This window comes from Diabrotica virgifera, chromosome 4, assembly GCF_917563875.1.
Source record: "Diabrotica virgifera virgifera chromosome 4, PGI_DIABVI_V3a".
Classification (NCBI taxonomy): Eukaryota; Metazoa; Arthropoda; class Insecta; order Coleoptera; family Chrysomelidae; genus Diabrotica; species Diabrotica virgifera.
Window position 1 is genome coordinate 263445435 of NC_065446.1, and position 19731 is coordinate 263465165.

The following is a 19731-nucleotide window of genomic DNA, read 5'->3' on the forward strand; positions in this document are numbered from 1 at the left end:
TAACTTCAAATGAGTGATAAAGGCACAGAGACTTAGATGGCGAGGTCACATTGAAAGGATGCCAAACACGAGGACTCCAAAAATGGTACTAAACTACACTACAGCTTCAAGAAAGGGAAGAGGAAGGCCGAAAAATAGATGGAAGCAAGAGGTCGAAAAAGATTTGGAAAGAATGGTGCTACAGGGTCAGAAAAGAAAAATGAATAACAGGAAGGAATGGAGAAAAATCACATATCAAGCCAGAGAAGATCTCAGTACATAAAGAAACGTGAAAATGAAGAAAAAAAACAAACTTTTCAAGCCATGGGCCTCTAAGACCCTTGGTGCTATTATATATATATAACTTCAAAGGGCTGTAACTTTTCTTGTGTGCACATTTGTACTAAGGTAAGTTAGGTCCAATCAAACTATTTTTGGTCCCAGAATATGTGATTAAATTTATGACCTGTATTTTTGTTACACCCTGTATATATCTACATACTTCGTCTAATTTACTAACTGTTGCGCGTCATCCGCGTCGTAGCCTGTGAGGTCGCATGATACCAACACGAAATATTTAGGCGGTAGGTGTGTTCTTATTTAGAATCACTTTGCCGAGTACACTGGAATTACAGCCACTAGACATATTTTATTATATACGCGTAGAAATAATATTTGAAGATTTCTATTAATGTTAACCTAAAGAAATACACAATAATATGTTTCATTTAATTTGTATTGATGTGATCTTGATTATTGATATGAGATAATATTTTTATATGTCATTTAATTTAATCAATGCATTAATAATAATCTAATTAATTTACCAGATCACATATCAATATGTTTTCAATCTCAGGGCTTTTTATAAAATTAATTACTTACATACGTGGCTTCTAAGTATTTCTTAATGGTTTCTAATCGGGATAGGAAAGAAAAGAGTAAAATAATAACACATATGGGTTACAATTGTAATCAAAATATTGTTTATTTTATTTAAATGGCAATCACTGCTTAATATTTGCTATATCTTATTATTCTTAAACATAACATTTACACATGGGAATCTTATTTCCTTTTGGTTTCCAATTGAAAGTTTTTATTAACATTTAACTATTATGATTTATTAGCAACAATTCTATTTAAGTTTGATGAAGCTTTTCTGATATTATTGATTATGTTTCTTCAATTTTAAATGTGGTATTTAATACGAAAAACCCATACATTCATGTCCAAACAAATGAGACTGACCTTTTTCTGGTGAACTGAGAATGTCTTCACACAAAACCCGTTTCCTGCTATCCTTGGCTGCAATCAAAACCTCGTCCTGGCTTCCAGTAATGTTCTCCTTTGAAACTAGCTCGTATAGCTCTCGCTTCCTGCTTCTGTCGTGATGCTGTGTTCTACCTTTTTCGAAACTGCAATCAGCTACCGGGAACTCTTGGCTCAAGGAGGTTCTTTTACTCTCAACCTGGCCTACCTCTCGTTCCAAGATAGATACTCCACACTCACGGAACTACACCGGCTTTCTCACTCTCCGTACACTACCGTCTACCACTGGACTTCACTTCTCGACAGCTCAAAACATTCTGCTCTCTATTTGTCATTCATTCCCCTACTTTCTAAATATCCCTTCCAGATTCACAAATCAAAATTCCACCACCAACTCTCATTCGCAGTATTCCTCAAAACCAATTTTTAAACTTTCTAAATATGCTTAATGGATTTCAAAGAAAATAGTTAATTCCCATTCTAAAATTACTTTCTACTATATACAAATTTTAATGACCTATTCTCTATTTCCACTTAGTCTTATTTAGCATCGGCTAATGACCGATCCTTCCGCGAACAACGATAATGACCTATTATCCGATTTCACTTGAGTCTTATTTAATCACTTCTTAAAATTAAATATAACAATTTGTTGTATACAGGTTGTTCTAAATTTATATGCCCGTGGTTGAGAAAATTGAAAATATTTTATATTAAATTGAATTCTGTTTATAATTATCAAATTTTAATTTTCATATCAAATAGAAATATAACAAATCCCCGCCTTGTATTCGATAAAATTTATCTGCAATTTTAAATAAATTTTCTCGAGGCAAAACCAACTCCCTGTATATTTCCTTACTTTAATCTACGTCTTATACCCCTTCTTCTTGTATTACTCTAATTAGTCCCACCTGTAGAGTAATTGTTTCCTTATTTTCAGTGTCCTCATCCTGTGTTAGAGTGTCGGCTATTATGTTGTCTTTCCCTTTTTCCCATATCAATCTTCTGTCTTTTTCCTCAGATTTTTCACATACTTTTACCGTGTATTCTGCATCCTCGTTTTCATATGCCTCCTCTTCAAATGCCACTGTTTCGATCATATCTTTTTCGCTTTCATTTGTTAGCTTTATTTCTTCTTCTCCTGAGCTCATCTCTTCTTTTGAGGAATCCCAGTTTTCTTTTGCTTTTGATACTCTCAATTTTTCTTCTTCTGGGCTCAACTCTTCTTTTGAGGAGCCACAGGTTTCATTTTCTTTTGTCTTTTTCTGACTTTTTCTCCCTTTTCTTCTTTGTCCTTGCTTCGTTGCCAAATTCATTTCCACTGTTTGTTCTTTACCTGATTCGTCCGTATTTTGTTTCTCCTGTTCCTTGTTCTGTTCTTCTTCTTTTTCTTCTGTTAGATTCATCGTATTATTTTTAAAATCTATCACTACATGTTTTTCTGCCAATTCGTCAACTCCTACTATCATGTCATGTGACATGTTTGGCATTATTACACATTGTAGTGCATACATCTTCTTACCCAGTCGTACCATTACTCGTATGCCTTCATTTATAGTTGCCAATGTCCGTTTGTTTGCGCCCACTAAATTTACCCTAGGTATTTTGTAAATTAAATTTGTTAAGTTAACTTCTTCTATTAGTTTTCTGTTGACCAATGTTATTTCAGATCCAGTGTCTATCATAATTTTAATTGGTTTCTCGTTGATAAATCCATCCACAAATTTTAAATTAACTCCATTTTTCTTTTCGTTGTTTCTTGCCAATTTAATAAACTCCTTGGGGTTACAAAAGATTCCTGTTTGATTTTTGGTTTTTAGTGAGCGCCGTCGTGAAAAAACGCCGGTTGCTCATCGTAGTTTATATTTTCGTCATAATGTCTCTCTCCGTCATATTCATCTGTCTGGGTATTATTTACTTCTCTTCTATTTTCTCTTGGTCTGTCGGATCTGTTTCGGTTTTCTCGATATCCCTGTTCATTTTGTCTACCATTATGTCTGTTTTCTTGATTTGCGAGTGTGGTGTTTCTATTCTGGTATTCTCGATTTCTGTCCTCATTCCATTGCCTATTTCTTTGTTCATAATTTCCTCTTCCGTTGTCTCTATTTTCGTTTTCCCTTCTGGGATTAAATTCTCGTCTTGTATAGTCCCTCCTATTTTGATTTCTATCTCTGTAATCCTGTGTTTCTCGGAGCCTGTAATCTTCTCGCGACCTTCTTGATTTTCTTTCTCTTAAACGTGATTCTCTTATTTGTAGGAATTGGCATAAACTATCTATGTCTTTGTAGTTTTGCAATGTGATATGGTCTTCCAGCGTTTCTTCGAAATGTCTTGCAATCAGTTCGACTAATTGTTCCGATGAGTAATTATATTGTAGATGTTTTGCGTTATAGTAAATTTGTAATGCATATGTCCTTTCTGATATACCCATCCTATCATTGTATTTCCCATTTTGCAATTCCTTGTTAATTTCCAATTGTTGGACTTTTCCCCAGAAATAATTCAAAAATTTTTGTTCAAATTGTTGCCAACTGTCAAATTCTTCTTCTTTGCAATCGAACCATAGGCTTGCTTCATATTTTAGATGGTTTCTGATAGTTTCTTTTGCTGTTTCGAAATTTCCGATGTGCTGTATTTTCTTTTTCAGGCTATTTATGAACGGCACTGGGTGTAATCTTCTTACATCCCCGCCAAACCTTATCTTCACGTCATCTGTGCTATGTATAACTATTTCTCTTCTTTCTCCTACATTTTGTTGAATATTGATTTCCGCAATCTTTCTTTCCATTTCTTCTCTGTCTACTTGAATAGCATTTTCCAACTTGTTTTCCAAACTTTCCATTTCTTTTTTCTGGCAATTCGTTAACTCCTTCATTTTATTTTGAATTTTCATTTCTTGTTCTTTCATGTGGTCTTTCATTCTCATTTCTTGTTCTTGCATGTGATCTTTAATTTTCATTTCATACCTTCCTATGCGTTCCTCCATTTTCTTGTTGTTCTCTTCTATTGCTTGTTTCATTTTTTGTTGTGTTTCATCCATTTTTTGATCCAATTTTTGTTGTGTTTCATCCATTTTTTGTTGTGTTTCATCCATTTTTTGATCCACTTTATCCATTTTCTTTGATGCTTCATCCATTGCTAGTTTTGTTTCCTCCTGATTTTTATCCATTGTCCTTTTTGCTTCATCCATTGCTTGTTTTGTTTCTCTTTGATTGTCATCCATTGTTCGTTTTGCTTCATCCATTTTTTTTGACTGGAGTTGCATAAGTTGTAATATCTTTTCTAATTCTGACAATTCTTTTTTTCCTGTTTCCATGATTGTTGTGTTTAAAATATCTTCTTGGTCTGAATTATTTTCTTGATTTGAATATTCTTTTTGTTTTTTGTTGTCTTTGCTTTGGCTTCTTGTCACAGACATTTGTTTTCAAGAAGTACTGTCCCCGCCAAATATGAAATTTTACTAGTATGTTACCAAGACGACTTTTTCTCACCCAAATATTATAAATTGTCAATAAATATATCAAATGTAAATATCGTAAAATAAAATATTAAATCAGTTATGTAAAATTTGTACCTAAAGAGATCTAAAATTTTATGTTATCAAATGTAAGTATCTCACTTTTTACCACAGGCATATAAATTTTCAAATACCGGCTTTACTCTTTCTATCCTTCAAATTTGCCACTAGAAATACTTTACAATGCCCCACGTTGGGCGCCAGTTGATGTGATCTTGATTATTGATATGAGATAATATTTTTATATGTCATTTAATTTAATCAATGCATTAATAATAATCTAATTAATTTACCAGATCACATATCAATATGTTTTCAATCTCAGGGCTTTTTATAAAATTAATTACTTACATACGTGGCTTCTAAGTATTTCTTAATGGTTTCTAATCGGGATAGGAAAGAAAAGAGTAAAATAATAACACATATGGGTTACAATTGTAATCAAAATATTGTTTATTTTATTTAAATGGCAATCACTGCTTAATATTTGCTATATCTTATTATTCTTAAACATAACATTTACACATGGGAATCTTATTTCCTTTTGGTTTCCAATTGAAAGTTTTTATTAACATTTAACTATTATGATTTATTAGCAACAATTCTATTTAAGTTTGATGAAGCTTTTCTGATATTATTGATTATGTTTCTTCAATTTTAAATGTGGTATTTAATACGAAAAACCCATACATTCATGTCCAAACAAATGAGACTGACCTTTTTCTGGTGAACTGAGAATGTCTTCACACAAAACCCGTTTCCTGCTATCCTTGGCTGCAATCAAAACCTCGTCCTGGCTTCCAGTAATGTTCTCCTCTGAAACTAGCTCGTATAGCTCTCGCTTCCTGCTTCTGTCGTGATGCTGTGTTCTACCTTTTTCGAAACTGCAATCAGCTACCGGGAACTCTTGGCTCAAGGAGGTTCTTTTACTCTCAACCTGGCCTACCTCTCGTTCCAAGATAGATACTCCACACTCACGGAACTACACCGGCTTTCTCACTCTCCGTACACTACCGTCTACCACTGGACTTCACTTCTCGACAGCTCAAAACATTCTGCTCTCTATTTGTCATTCATTCCCCTACTTTCTAAATATCCCTTCCAGATTCACAAATCAAAATTCCACCACCAACTCTCATTCGCAGTATTCCTCAAAACCAATTTTTAAACTTTCTAAATATGCTTAATGGATTTCAAAGAAAATATTTAATTCCCATTCTAAAATTACTTTCTACTATATACAAATTTTAATGACCTATTCTCTATTTCCACTTAGTCTTATTTAGCATCGGCTAATGACCGATCCTTCCGCGAACAACGATAATGACCTATTATCCGATTTCACTTGAGTCTTATTTAATCACTTCTTAAAATTAAATATAACAATTTGTTGTATACAGGTTGTTCTAAATTTATATGCCCGTGGTTGAGAAAATTGAAAATATTTTATATTAAATTGAATTCTGTTTATAATTATCAAATTTTAATTTTCATATCAAATAGAAATATAACAGTATAAATGGATTATAAAGCGTTTTTATGAAGCAGATTTGTTCGGATCACACTGTAACTGTAATCGAACGAAGGTGACATTTTAGAATAAATTGGTAACATTTATTTGACAGTTACGGTGATGACACTTCATATTTGTTTATATTCTTTACTATAAGTATCTGTTTTATTTATTATATTTACTGTTTTTAAGATCCTCTACTATAAAAATATAAATTTCACCTAATTTTATAACGACTTGGAATCGAGGTATCTGACAACTTTTTTAGTTGTTATTGTAGACATACTTATACAAAGAAACCTACCGGCTTTTTGCCAAGAGTTCGGAGCCGTTTTTTAATTATTAACAATGCAGTGCAAAAACTCTTGCACTGCAAATCTTAAAAGATTATAACTTAATTCTTGTTCTCTATTTCTTAAGTTTTTACTTATTTACATTGAATATTAATTTGTTTTGTTGTATAATCCACGTTTACAATAATTATGTGACATATTTGATTTAAAATGGATTCAGGATCTTTTTATACTTTGGCAACTATGTCAACTTGGATCTCTGGCGTAGATAATGACCTGGAACAGTAAGTAAATTAGATGGACTGTAGGTTATATTTGGTTCTTGGGACATCAAAGTATATTTTTTAGACATTCTTAGTCACTGATGTGACATACCTCCGATTTGTTTTTTCATGAGTTTTGTAAGAGAGACTAAAAACTTTTTTTATAGTCACCTCCTGTTTTCATATATTTTTTGACATGTTTTGTAGTAAATTCAACTATCTATTTACTACAAAACATGTCAAAATTTACATGTGAAAGCAGATGATCCTAAAAATGGTTTTTCATCTCCTACAACATTCATGAAAAAGCAGATAGGAGAATTATTGTACATTACAATTCTCTGATGTTTGGGAAAAAGGGCTTAAGTCAGAATTGCACATCGATAATGTTTTGATGATTTCTACAGTACTGTAGTAGATTCTACTGTACATACAGTTTACATCTACAACAGTTTTTTTCTGGTCCAGAAATCATCAAAACATTATCAATGTGCAATTCTGACTTAAGTCCTTTTTGCCAAACATAAAAAAACAATCTGGTCATAACTGACCAATGAGCAATTTTAATTTAACCTAAATTACTACTGTTTCTTAAAATGAAGAGCTTACCCCATAGCGTCTCTTATCTAATCTAACAAGATCGTGCACTATTATTCTAACATACACAGGCACAGCACACAAGCACTATGCTCCGTTTTTCACTATCACCTATCACTCAAACTAGTTCAAAAGGATTTGTCCTCTTCAATCTTCTAGTTTGCCCAGTAGTATCGAGGAGCTGGATTTCCTCAATATTCTTGAACTTATGAAGTTGATGCTCGTGACCCTGCTATCTTCTTGATATTTGTTGATAAAGTAATAACTTATTATGCATGGACAATGTGGACTTTCTTCCAACTAGCCAATACACTTTTTATATCTCTCTTTTGCCTTTCATAGCCACAAGGCTATACATTTCCTTCTTGGTTTTTTTTTGTAGGCCACTTTCAGCTGATTCTAAAAAAAATTAAAATGAACGGTAATTTTTCTATTCTTTACAATTAAAAATCAAAAGAAATAGGTACCTATTTACAGGTAATAATATGCATGTATAAATGATTCGTTTCATAAAGAATAAAGAAAATTGAAAACGGATTTTATAATACTTACAAAATTGTTTAAACAAGAGATCTAGCCAGAGCCCAGAGCAAAAACTAGCAGACAGTACAGCAAAAAAGCCACTAATTTCCATTTCCCACACCCCCTTATCGATGCACTTTTTTCCAATCAAAATTTTTACTTTATTAAATTTTTAGGTTATCGGTTATGTTATGAAAATGAAATGTGATGACCAATGACCACGAGACGCTACATAGATACTCGCGCGGCAAATTTGAAAATGAACGCAAATTGAAAAGTACAATAAATGGCCTCTCTTAAAATCTTGTAATGGAAAATTTTACCCCTCCAGGAAGACATTGTACTATGTTCATAGAATATCTTGTGGTAACTTTCCACCCATAATTTAATCAGATAATATAGATGTTCACGGAATAGAACGGTAGTACCTACATTCCTGGAATGTTTTGTGTTGTTAGGATTAAACTTTTATTTTATTTATTCTTGAATATTTCCTATTGTTAAACATTGTAACCAATAATTTACAAATAAGATTTTCATTACATTACATAAAATCAAAAACATTTTTTGGATATTAAACTATATAGTTTGTTTATAATTGTAATAATTGTATATACAATTTTGAATTAAGATTTAATCTTTTCGATTTAAACTACAGTAAAACCTGTGTTACCGGCCCCCTGCAAACACCGGCCACCTGTACTAACGGTCAGTTTAAAAATTCCCCAAACCAATTACAGTAAAACCTGTCAGTAACGGCCACTAAAAATGAAAAAGCTATTGGCCGATATAGAAAGGTGACCGGTATTGCCAGTTTTTGTAGTCTAGATATAATTGGTTTGGGGAATATTTAAACTGGCCGTTAGTACAGGTGGCCAGTAACACAAGTTTTACTGTATATCTAGACTACAAAAACTGGCAATAACGGCCACCTTTCTATATCGGCCAATAGTTTTTTCATTTTAGTGGCCGTTACTGACAGGTTTGACTGTATTTCATTAACGTAAAGTTAACGCGTAAGTTAATATTTTATTGAATTATTTTGCTATTTGATCCCGTAATTGGTATAATGTGTCCAATATAATATATAAGCGTTCATAAAACGTCCGTATTTCGTCCAGTATGGACGTCCAAAGGACGTTCAACGTCGGACGTCCAAAGGACGTCCATATTTATTCCGTCCGAAGGACGTCCAACGTCGGACGTCCATATTTATTCCTTCCGAAGGACGTCCAAAATGGGACGTCCAAAGGACGTCCGTTTATAGTCCATGGACGTAAGGACCAAAAATGGACCTATTTTGGACGTCCGAAGGACGTCGTGTGCTATTAGGGTGGCGTCTATTGTGGACCTATTTTTCCGAAAACCTTGTTGTTCCTCACTAATTGTGTATTCTTCATTTATTTTATTGGCAAGTATTTTTGTTAAGAGTTTAAGAGTTGTGCTCAGCAAGGTGATGGTACGGTAGTTGCTAGGGTCTTTGCTGTTTCCTCTCTTGTGTATAGGTATTGTTATACTCGTCATCCACTGGCCTGGTACACGCTGGCTACATATTATTTCTTGAAAGAGGATCTCTATGTTTTCGATTAAGGTTCCTCCTTCGTATTTCAGGAGTTCATTTGGTATCCCATCGGGTCCTGGTGCTTTTCTGTTTTTTTATTTACGTATGTTATTCTTTATTTCTTCTTTTGTGATTTCTAAGTTCTGTGTCTAAGTTGGATTCGTCTTCATTTCCTGTTTCCTCCTCTTCTTCAGGTACTATAGTATCTTCCTTATATAGTTCTTCTATATAGGCGGTCCATTGTTCTGCTTCTATTCTATTTAAACTTCTATATTCGTTAATGGGTTTTTCCTATTTTTTAGTATTTTCCAAACTTTTCTTTGCGCTCCATACAAATCGTGTTCCATTTCTTTGGTAAAGCGTGTCCAATATTCCCTTTTTATATTACTTATATTAGAATTAATGTCATTTCTTGTGTCTCTGTATTGTTGGTAATTGTTTGGTGTTTTGTTTGTGCAGTATTGAAGGTATGCTTTCCTCTTCTCATACGCTAGATCTCTTATTTCAGTATTGAACCAGGACTTTGATATTTTTGTTGCATTCATGTTAATTTTTCTGACCCCTATGCTTTCCTTTGCGGCTTGTAATATATTATATTTTATTTTTGCCCATGTCTCATTTACTTCTTCACCTGTTGTTACTGGGTTTATCTCAAATCTTTGTTCTAAACGTCTTTTATACAACCATTTTGTGTTTTGGTTCTCTAGAGACTCAATGTTTAGTTTTTCAAAGTACTTGGGTGGTTTTTTCTTGTTTTGGGGTATTTTGAGCAAAAATTTTCCAAGCACCATTTTATGATCTGATCCGATATTGGGCGATGTTAATGCTCTTACGTCTAGTATTTGTTTAGGTATTATTTCTCTATTTGTAATTATATAGTCTATTGTTGATTGTTGGCCTTGCGTGTTTTGCCACGTGTATTTGTGTTGGGGTTTGTGTGGAAAAAAAGTGTTGTTTATTCTCCACAAATTTTGGGTACAGAATTCAACAATGTACTCTCCATTTCGGTTCAATGTATCTTCGTTAAATCGTTGTTTGATATTATCTATGCTGTCGTTTCCTATTCTTGCATTGAGATCTCCAAGAATAATTATTTTTTCGTTATTCTGTATCTTGCCGATTACATCCTGTAGTTTATTATAGAAGTCTTCGGTCTCTCCCTCGAGTTTACTTATATCTGGTGCGTAGACTGATATGATGTGGAGTTTAGTGTTTTCCATATTCAAAGTCGTCATCAGGATTCTATGGTTGATACATTCGATGTTTTCTATGCTCTTTTCAAATTTCGTGTGGATTATAAGGCCCACTCCTGAGCTAGCATAGTCCCCCTTGTCTTTTCCGCTGTATATGAGTAGGAAATCTTGGTATTTTGAAGTTCCCTTTCCTTTCCTTCTGGTTTCGGAGAGCGCGCATAAATCTATTTTGTGAGTGTTCATTTCTATTAGTATCTGTTGGTCTCTCTTTGTCCATGACTTAATGTTCCAGCATGCTATTCTTAATTCTTTATCCTTTTTCGTAGTCCTATTCTTTGCTAGAGTCGTCTTGAAAAAATGTTTCTGTCCGGTATCCGAGGCTTGGTGATCGGTTCTATGAGCATTTTCGTTTTTACCGTGGTAGGTCGCTAGCCTCACCCTCGAACCCTCCTCCTTTATCCGGGCTTGGGACCGGCAACCCGCTGCTGAGCTACTCAGTTCACCCAACAGTGGATAGGCGGAGTTAATAAGAAAGTTAAATATTTAAATAAAATACAAATAACCTGTTAAGTATATTTACTTCGTTGAAATTATATAATAGAAGAATAACTTCTTACGTGCGTATAAAGTACACACACATTCTTTTTTATCTCCTCTTTTACGAAGAACCATTCTCGTTGGAACTTTACCGTGCTGAGCAGATGGGACATGAATTATAAATTGTAAAATTCCCTCATCTTCCTTAGTCTCAGAATCCGTTATGGTTTGCAAATTTTAGAAGCCTCGGAGGTGTTACCAGAGAATGTTTCCATTGTTTTCAACCTGGTAGGATGTAGAGCAACATTTTTTGATGTTGTTTTATGTGCTATTAGATTGAAAACTTAAACTTTTGCTAGCAGTTGCCGCTGGGGCATCCCCGCCATTTCGTTCATTGCAATCCGTGACTGCACGCCGGGGTTTGTCCTAGTTGGGTCAGAGAGAGCAATATGTGTCTCCTGATGAGAGACTAATAAGTTTCGAAACCGGTAGAGGTGCTTGCTGCACTCTCTAATTGAACTGGAATAATGATGCGGCTGTAGTTTCGTGTTGCAACAAAATTGAAAATGATTATTCATTTTTGATCTCTTCTTTTGTTGTTACTTTTTTCGACATTATAAAACTCTAATAGGTACTTCAAATTCTTCGTTCGTTTTCCCAAACTTTCGCTCTTAGCGATCTAGGTTCGCTCCTATTTCCAAATTTTTGACGTCTTCTTCCGCTCTATTGCTAAGTATTCCGTTTTCTTCATATTTTTTCCAGCTCCACCTTTCTGTATTCCTCTTTTAGCTTTCTTACCATATAACTGATATCTTCCTCATCTTGAGCCATCATTACCTAGTCGTCTGCGAAACATAATGTGTAAGATAATCGTCTCTTATCGGTATTCTCATATCCCTACATTTTGATTTGTTAGTGCGTGTTCTAAAAATCTTTATTGAATTTGGAATGCGTTTAAAACCGTTAATAATATGCTTTATATTCTTCTTGTCAACAAATATAAGTTGATTTTATTGAGTACAATACATAAATAACAACATCTTTATTTTTAGCCTCGAAGAGTTTAATTAACATAATTGGCTTATTTATTGATATCAAAGAGGCCTGGAGGTGATTAGTCATGCGAATAAATTGATTTAATTGTATTTTTCTCAAATATTTGTATGAACATTACATTCTTATAATTAAATAACATTGGTAAAATGTGCTATATTAAATAGTTACTAGCACTTTGAACAATTTTTGTTATAAAATAAAAAAAAAGTTAAAAAAATAAAATTTAAAGACGGTTAATATTTTATTCAGTTTCAGAAGCAACAAATATCCTCTTACGCACGTTTCACTTTTTTGGGATCTTCAGAGATGCCTTTGGTCTGTTCTGAATTGTAACGAAAACCTTGTTTCAAGCAGCAAATTATTTCATATAATTTTGCTTAGTAAAACGGTTAGTTTTTGTTACGATTTAGAGCAGAACAAAGGCATCTCCGAAGATCGCAAAAGAGTGAAACGAGCGTAAGAGGATATTGGTTGCTTCTGAAACTGAATAAAATATTAACTATCTTTTATTTGATTTTAGTTTTACTCCTATCTGGGTACAAGGAATCAGGTTTCGTTGGACTTTTACCTAGATTAATTGACTGGTGATGGAATGCAATTTTAGATTTTCCCTAGTCTGCTTTATTCATCGTTCGTTTGCCTTGCAAATTTTAGAAGGCTGGAATTCAGATTGATACCAGAAACTTGATTCCAACAATATTTGTTTTAGATTTTCGGATACGTCTTCTCAGAATTTTGTTATATTTTCTGCTAGTATTGTTTTATTATGCAATTTATTTGTGTTCTTTCATTCAGGACTTGGAATCCGAGCGACAGAAAAACATCAAATTGGAATTAGAACTTTTTGAGTTAAAAAAGGAACACGAACAAACCTTACGGGTTATGGAGATGATGAAAAAAGAAATGAAGGAATTGCAAATGCTAGAAGAAGAACATAGGACAAATCTCACAAATTTAAAGTAAGTGTAATTGTATAAATTTTAACACAACGAAGACGTTTAACACAACAAAGAGAGAGAGAGAGAGAGAGAGAGAGAGAGAGAGAGAGAGAGAGAGAGAGAGAGAGAGAGAGAGAGAGAGAGAGAGAGAGAGAGAGAGAGAGACAGATAGAGAGAGATAGATATATTGTCTCAGTTACGGTATAAGTAGTTGTATATGTGTAGTCAGTATATAGATTATTTACTCTTTAGCAATTCAAGTCGTCCAAGTTTAGGTTATTTACATTATTTAATAATTTTTTTTTCTATCGTTGTGTTAGTAAAACCATGTATGAAATTTTAGAAAAGAATCTGATGCCCACAAGAGAGAGAAGAACGTGCTAAAACATCAAAGTACGTTGATTTTACAAGGACTGAATGAATCAGAAGGTTCGGATAATTATTTATTGTTGCTACAAGAGATAGAAGACTTAAAAAGGACTCTAGAGGACGAGAGGAACAAACACGACGAAGAAGTTACCATTCTACAGGTAAAATTTATTTGATAATTTAATACGTTCGTGTTCATGTATGTATGTATAGCGTTATCAGGCCTCTCAGGCCCATTGTTGGATGGATAATTTCCGTCGTTTTCTGTCCTTAGCTGCCAGCTTTCATCTCCGATCCCTCTGACAGCTTCCATCACTACATCTCTGCATTTCTTTCTTGGCCCTCCTCTCTTTTTTTGCCTCAGGTACTCTCCAACCAATATTCTTGACTTGTCTATTACCTTGCACTCTTTCTATACCCCAGGCTGTGGGTGAAGAAACGTGATATAATTCAGGAATTTTTGAAACCTATCAGGTGTTATAAGGGAATGTAAGAATGATTTTTCAGTAGAGTACTTACTTTTTGAGTTATTTGTCAAAAACCGCTTAAAAACGTGTTTTTTTCTTGAAAAATGAAGGTATTTACTCAGAAATTACTCGAAAAGAATTAACTTAATGAGAAAATGTTGTAGAACAAAAGTTGCTTAGAATTAGACGTTTTATCTATTTCCTAACTTATTTTGAACGTATATTTTTTCGCCCCTTCTAAGGGGTGAAGGTCACCCCCAAGGCAACAGTACACAGAGGCCCAATACCATTTTTATTGTTTGACATGTTGTCTATGTATTTGCCAAATTTCAAGTCTTAAAATTTATAGCAAAAACCGTGATTCAGTGTACTATAAGTTGCTACCCGTTGCTAAGGGCAACCGACACAATAAATCACTTTTGTACAGAATAATAAATCTACACTACACTTTTTTAATAATTAAATGTAATTTTCGTTTAAAATAATTTTTATTTTAAGATAATATACGTCTTTCTTTAGTCAATGACTGTGAAATAATTCCTTAATTGTACCAATGGCCATAGTTGTCGAGGTACTTTATGTAAATAAAAAAAAAAATCCTTAATTGTTATAAATAAAGTCACTACGATTTAAGAAAACAAAAACAATTATCTCGGCTTCAGTTGGTCGTAGAAAACTTTTATTTTCTTTTGAATCTTTAATTTAGTTTTATAACGAAATTTGCTCCCTTATTTTCAAACCGGAAATAAGAGGTTGAAAAATGTTTTACGCATTTATTTACATAAAAATATGAAAATATAAGTCTTTAGATGGAAAGTGGATCTTGGATTAACTCCCTACGTTTTTTTTCAAAAAGTTAGCCTTCGACATTTGACCCCTTGGGATAAACAAGTTATAATATCTAAGCAACAAGTTTACCAATCGGGCTCTATAATTTTTTTTATGTTTGGTATTGAAAGATCTTGATTTCAAAGCCTTAAAAAATAAATAAAAGTTATTTTTACAATAAATAATGCAATTGCAAAAAACGGCCATTTTGGACCTTTCGCAGGCTGTTTTGCAATAATGTATTAACAAAATTAAACTTGTTATAGCTCAAATTGTAGATTTTTGAATTCACTACAATTTTCTATTCAAAAGTTTTCCTCTAAAATGAATATCCTAAGCTGCAAAATTAAAAATCTTTAAAAATTGCAAATTTAACAAATGAAAAACGTCATAAATAAAAAAGCTCCTGAAATTTTTTGTTACATTTTAGTACAAGTTATTCCTGCCATCGTCCTTTACAACATCTAATAGGTTTCAAAAATTCCTGAATTATATCCTGAAATCGACCTATTTTTCACCCACAGCTTGGACTACTAGATGTCAGAGCCATTCTAGTCTACGTTTTTTCAGTCCTTTTATTATTGGAGGGTTAGCATACAATTGGTACACTAGATTGTCTTCTTTATTCTCCCTCTAACACTTTTCCACCAAACATTCTGCGAAGTATCTTTCTTTCTCATGCTTCCAATCTGTTCTCTATGGTTTTTTCATAGTCCATGTCTCTTATTTTTGTATTATGAGATATGTCTTTGACCTTAATTATTTGTTCATGGCCCCAGCACATAATAATATGTTGCTCTCGGTCAGTCTCAGGTTAATTTCAGTTGCTTCCTTACATGTCTGGTCAATAAGGGTGCCTAAGTACATCTATTCGTCCACTTTTTCGATTTCTACAATTGATCTATCCTCCATCTATAATCTAAAGGAGTTTATTCATTTTTTTCTCTAAATATTTCTATATATGTACATGTATTTATTAATATTAACTTTCAGGCCCAATTTAGAGCTTTCCCGAATCAGTACTTTTGCTATACATAGTTATATATAGTTATGTTAGTTTTGCTATATATAGTTATTTTCCACCTCTTGCAAATAGAACCACATCATCAGCGTATGCTAAGTATTGCTGCTTTTTGTAGAAAAAAGTACCGGACCTATTTATCCTACTATCCCCTACAATTTTTTCTAGAACTGTATTGAATAGCAGTGTAGACCAATGTAGTCGTAGTTGATTGAGTTCCCAGGTCCGGAGTTCCTCTTTGTTCTGGCTTTTCGATAGTTCACAGAAGGGTTCCGGACCCTGTAATGGGCTATTAGCCTCTTCTTTTGCGAGGGTGTCAACTTCCTCATTTCCTGAAGTTCCCTTGTGACCTGGCACCCACATCAAAGTTACTTTGTTGCGTTCCACCAGTTTTCAAGTGATTGTTACAGTTCCAAATCAACTTTGACTTACAAATAAATACCTTTAGATCCTTTAAGGCGCTTGACCGTCTGATAAGATAATGCCTTTTACCCTACGAGCGTTGCGACGTTCTTGGGCACTAATGTCTATAGTATGTATTTCTGCCTGAAAGATAGTCTCTAAGAGATTCGATAACCTGAAATTGGGCCCAGTAACTTCCACTCCTATCCTTTCATCTATCTTAGATTCATCCATATACCATACCATATCTTCCAGTTTCGGTTCAACTGCTTTACTCATTTGGTGGTTTTTTATGACCACTTCAAAGGGTGTTTCGAAGTCAAATTTGACGGCAGTGGCTTACCTAGATCTCCAGGTTTCATTATTTGTGTCTGTCGCAGTTTTGGGGCGTTGGTTACTGCCTCCCTCCTTCTTATGCAGAAGATATTTATATACAGTGAGCACGTAAAGGTTGGAATAAATTCATTTTCTCGAGAATGGACGATTTGGGAAGAAAATTCCGAACCAGGTCAATTTTTATTTTTAAATTATAACTTTTTGGCATATGTATACTACTGACGTTACCCATCTGGTAACGGTGGCGTGATGACGTCATCGATGATTTTTAAATGGGAATAGGGGTCGTGTGATAGCTCATTTGAAAGGTAATTTAATTCTCTATTCAGTATTATAAACATTTGCATGACTATTTATACAGGGTGTCTAAATTTTTTTTTTAAATTAAATTTATTGACATAAAAAGAAGAATGAAGAAGAAGAATTTATTTAGTCCAAAATACATTTTACTGTTCTTATAAAACAGAAAAAAATGTTTATTTGAAAAATAATCATTGCTTTTCCCTTAAATTAAATGTTCAACTGTAAGAGGAAGGTGAGTGGCGGCTTTAATATTGAATTTAAGCAAAAAACGATATTTATTTGTTAAATAAACATTATTTATTATTTTCGGATAGCAGTAAAATGTATTTTGAGTTGAATAAATTACACATTCTTCTTTTTATGTCAAAAAATTTAATTAAAAAAAAATTGTTGGACACCCTGTGTAAATAATTATGTTAGTGTTTATATACTGAATAGACAATTGAATTACCTTTCAAATAAGCTATCACACGACCCCTATTCTCATTTAAAAAAATTATAGATGACGTCATCACGCCCAGATGGGTGACGTCACTAGTTTGACACAAATGTCAAAAAGTCGCAATTTAAAAATAAAAATTGACCTGTTTCGGGATTTTTTCCAAAATCGTCCATTCTCGAGAAAATGAATTTATTCCAACCTTTACGTGCTCACTGTATGTATTACCTCTAACAAGGATATTCCTCTATAGTTTGCGCATTCAATTCTATCTCTGAATGCGCAATACAAGTTCATAATTTTTAGCGATTTATTCTATATTCTTCTTCTTCTAACTTTTAGGAACGTCTAGAAGACCAAGACAACAACGCTCAGATAGAAGTCTTGGAAGAACGATTGAAGCTCGTGGAATCCGAGCTTCAAACCGCAACGGAACGTGCTGAAAGAGCTGAAGAAAAGCTGAAAGCTCCTCCCGCTCCACCACCGCCTCCACCACCCCCACTACCTCCGATGTTACCGCCCCTTTCACTTCCTGCTTCAGATCCACCAGCGGTACCTTTGAGGAGAAGAAGAAGTAAAGTGGCACTTTCAGATCTTGCTGAAAGCATAGGAGTACAGGTAAGCATTTGTGACTTGTGTCATTGTACAGGGTGGTTTATTAAAAATGTCCAATATCTAAGTTGTAGATTCTAAACGTCAGGGCCGGTTGTTCGAACGCTAATCAAAAATGATCATTATCAAATATTTAATTACTGTCACCAACTGTCGTCCACTTTGTTTGGGTTGCTGAAACATAATTATGGATTACAATTATGAAATTAGTTAATCAATTATGTTATAATTGTTATGTTAATTGATTAACTAATCTCATAATTATAATCAATTATGTTTTCAGCAACCCAATCAAAGTTGACATTGACCCCAGCAAACAGGTTTGAGCCCGCCCAGTTACGTGATGATTACGTTAAATTTACGGCAAATTTCAACGAATACGTAACTCGGTGATTTATGACGGGAAAAAACGTATTTCAGTGCCAAATCATTCACCTATATATTAGGGCTTCCTTTATACATGTTTGACATTAGAATAATATAAAATCATAATGACGAATATAGTACATGTTTTTTATATAATAGGTGTGAATGTCGGTTACATCGAAAAGGTACGTTTATTTCACGTAATAATCACGAAACAGAAATAACTCCCTTTGGTTAAATTTTGAGAATTATTTTGGAAAACAAAATTTTACAACGGTGTTGGTTAAATACGTATCGCTTGAATTTTACTCACTGTATTTTATGGACGTCGAAAAATTAGATATTTCACGTAAATGTAATGTAAATAATACCAATATTTAAACAAAAAGTTTATGATTTCGCTTTTAAAATCATTTAGCATAACATTTCAATCCAACCTTGATTTGACGCTATTTTTGCTATTTTTTTCTTTAAAAATATCACAGGAGCTAAAATGATGTTGAGTCTAATTTTCAAATCGCGCGCGGTGATGACGTACTACCAAGCCTTTCTCCTCCTTTTAATACTATCACGTGACCACGGTATATGATTAACATAGTTGGTTCGAAAACTAAATTAATCGATTTATCGAATAATAGATACGTTTCGATAAGATTTTTTTTATATTATTCTGGTATTGAAATAGATTTTTAGTAAGAACAATTAGTTAATAGTAGAAGAAATTTAAAAACAAAAAGAAAATACGTAATACTAATTTAAAGTAAGTAGAATAGTTTAACTGTAATTTAAAATAATCGATTTTTAAAATTGATGATCATAACATCTAATATCAGCTTCTCACATTTCTCACAACCACAACAAAAAGTGAAAGTGAAACATGAAGAGCTTTATTTCCTTCGTTTTATTTTAGGCGGGTTTATTTATAATAATGTCTTTCGTATTAACGTTCACCTCACTGCTCGAGGGTTGAAGTGCCGATGATGCAATTAGAAAAAAAACAAGAAAGTGTCGAAGTGTCCTCCTAGAAATAAAAAGTGACCTGTGTTGTATTTTGTGTTGGCAAATTTTTTAATGTGTCTTTAGGTCGGTACCATTTTTGGTTCATTATATTGTATAATAATTATACAAGACAAATGTTTTAAAGTCTCTAAATTCTACTAAATAAATACATTGTTAATACTTTATATTATGCTTGTTTTATTTATGTCATATGAGGATAATAATTACGTGATTCATAAGTTAATTAAGGTCGAATTATTTACGTGAACCGAGGACGTATCTTTCACGTGAATACTAATATATACATTCCCTAAAAGATACGTTAATCAACACGTATTTGCAACG

General features: G+C 33.3%; 1 protein-coding gene across 1 annotated transcript in view; it reads left to right on the plus strand.

Moving 5' to 3' along the window:
- The window catches only part of LOC114325447 (shootin-1), a 105750-nt gene that overhangs the window by 85116 nt on the left and 903 nt on the right, over positions 1 to 19731 (plus strand). Inside the window, exons 4-6 of the mRNA XM_028273524.2 lie at positions 13102 to 13265; positions 13588 to 13774; positions 17752 to 18027. Of these exons, the coding sequence (XP_028129325.1) occupies positions 13102 to 13265; positions 13588 to 13774; positions 17752 to 18027 (627 nt within the window). The remainder of the gene's footprint in view (positions 1 to 13101; positions 13266 to 13587; positions 13775 to 17751; positions 18028 to 19731) is intronic.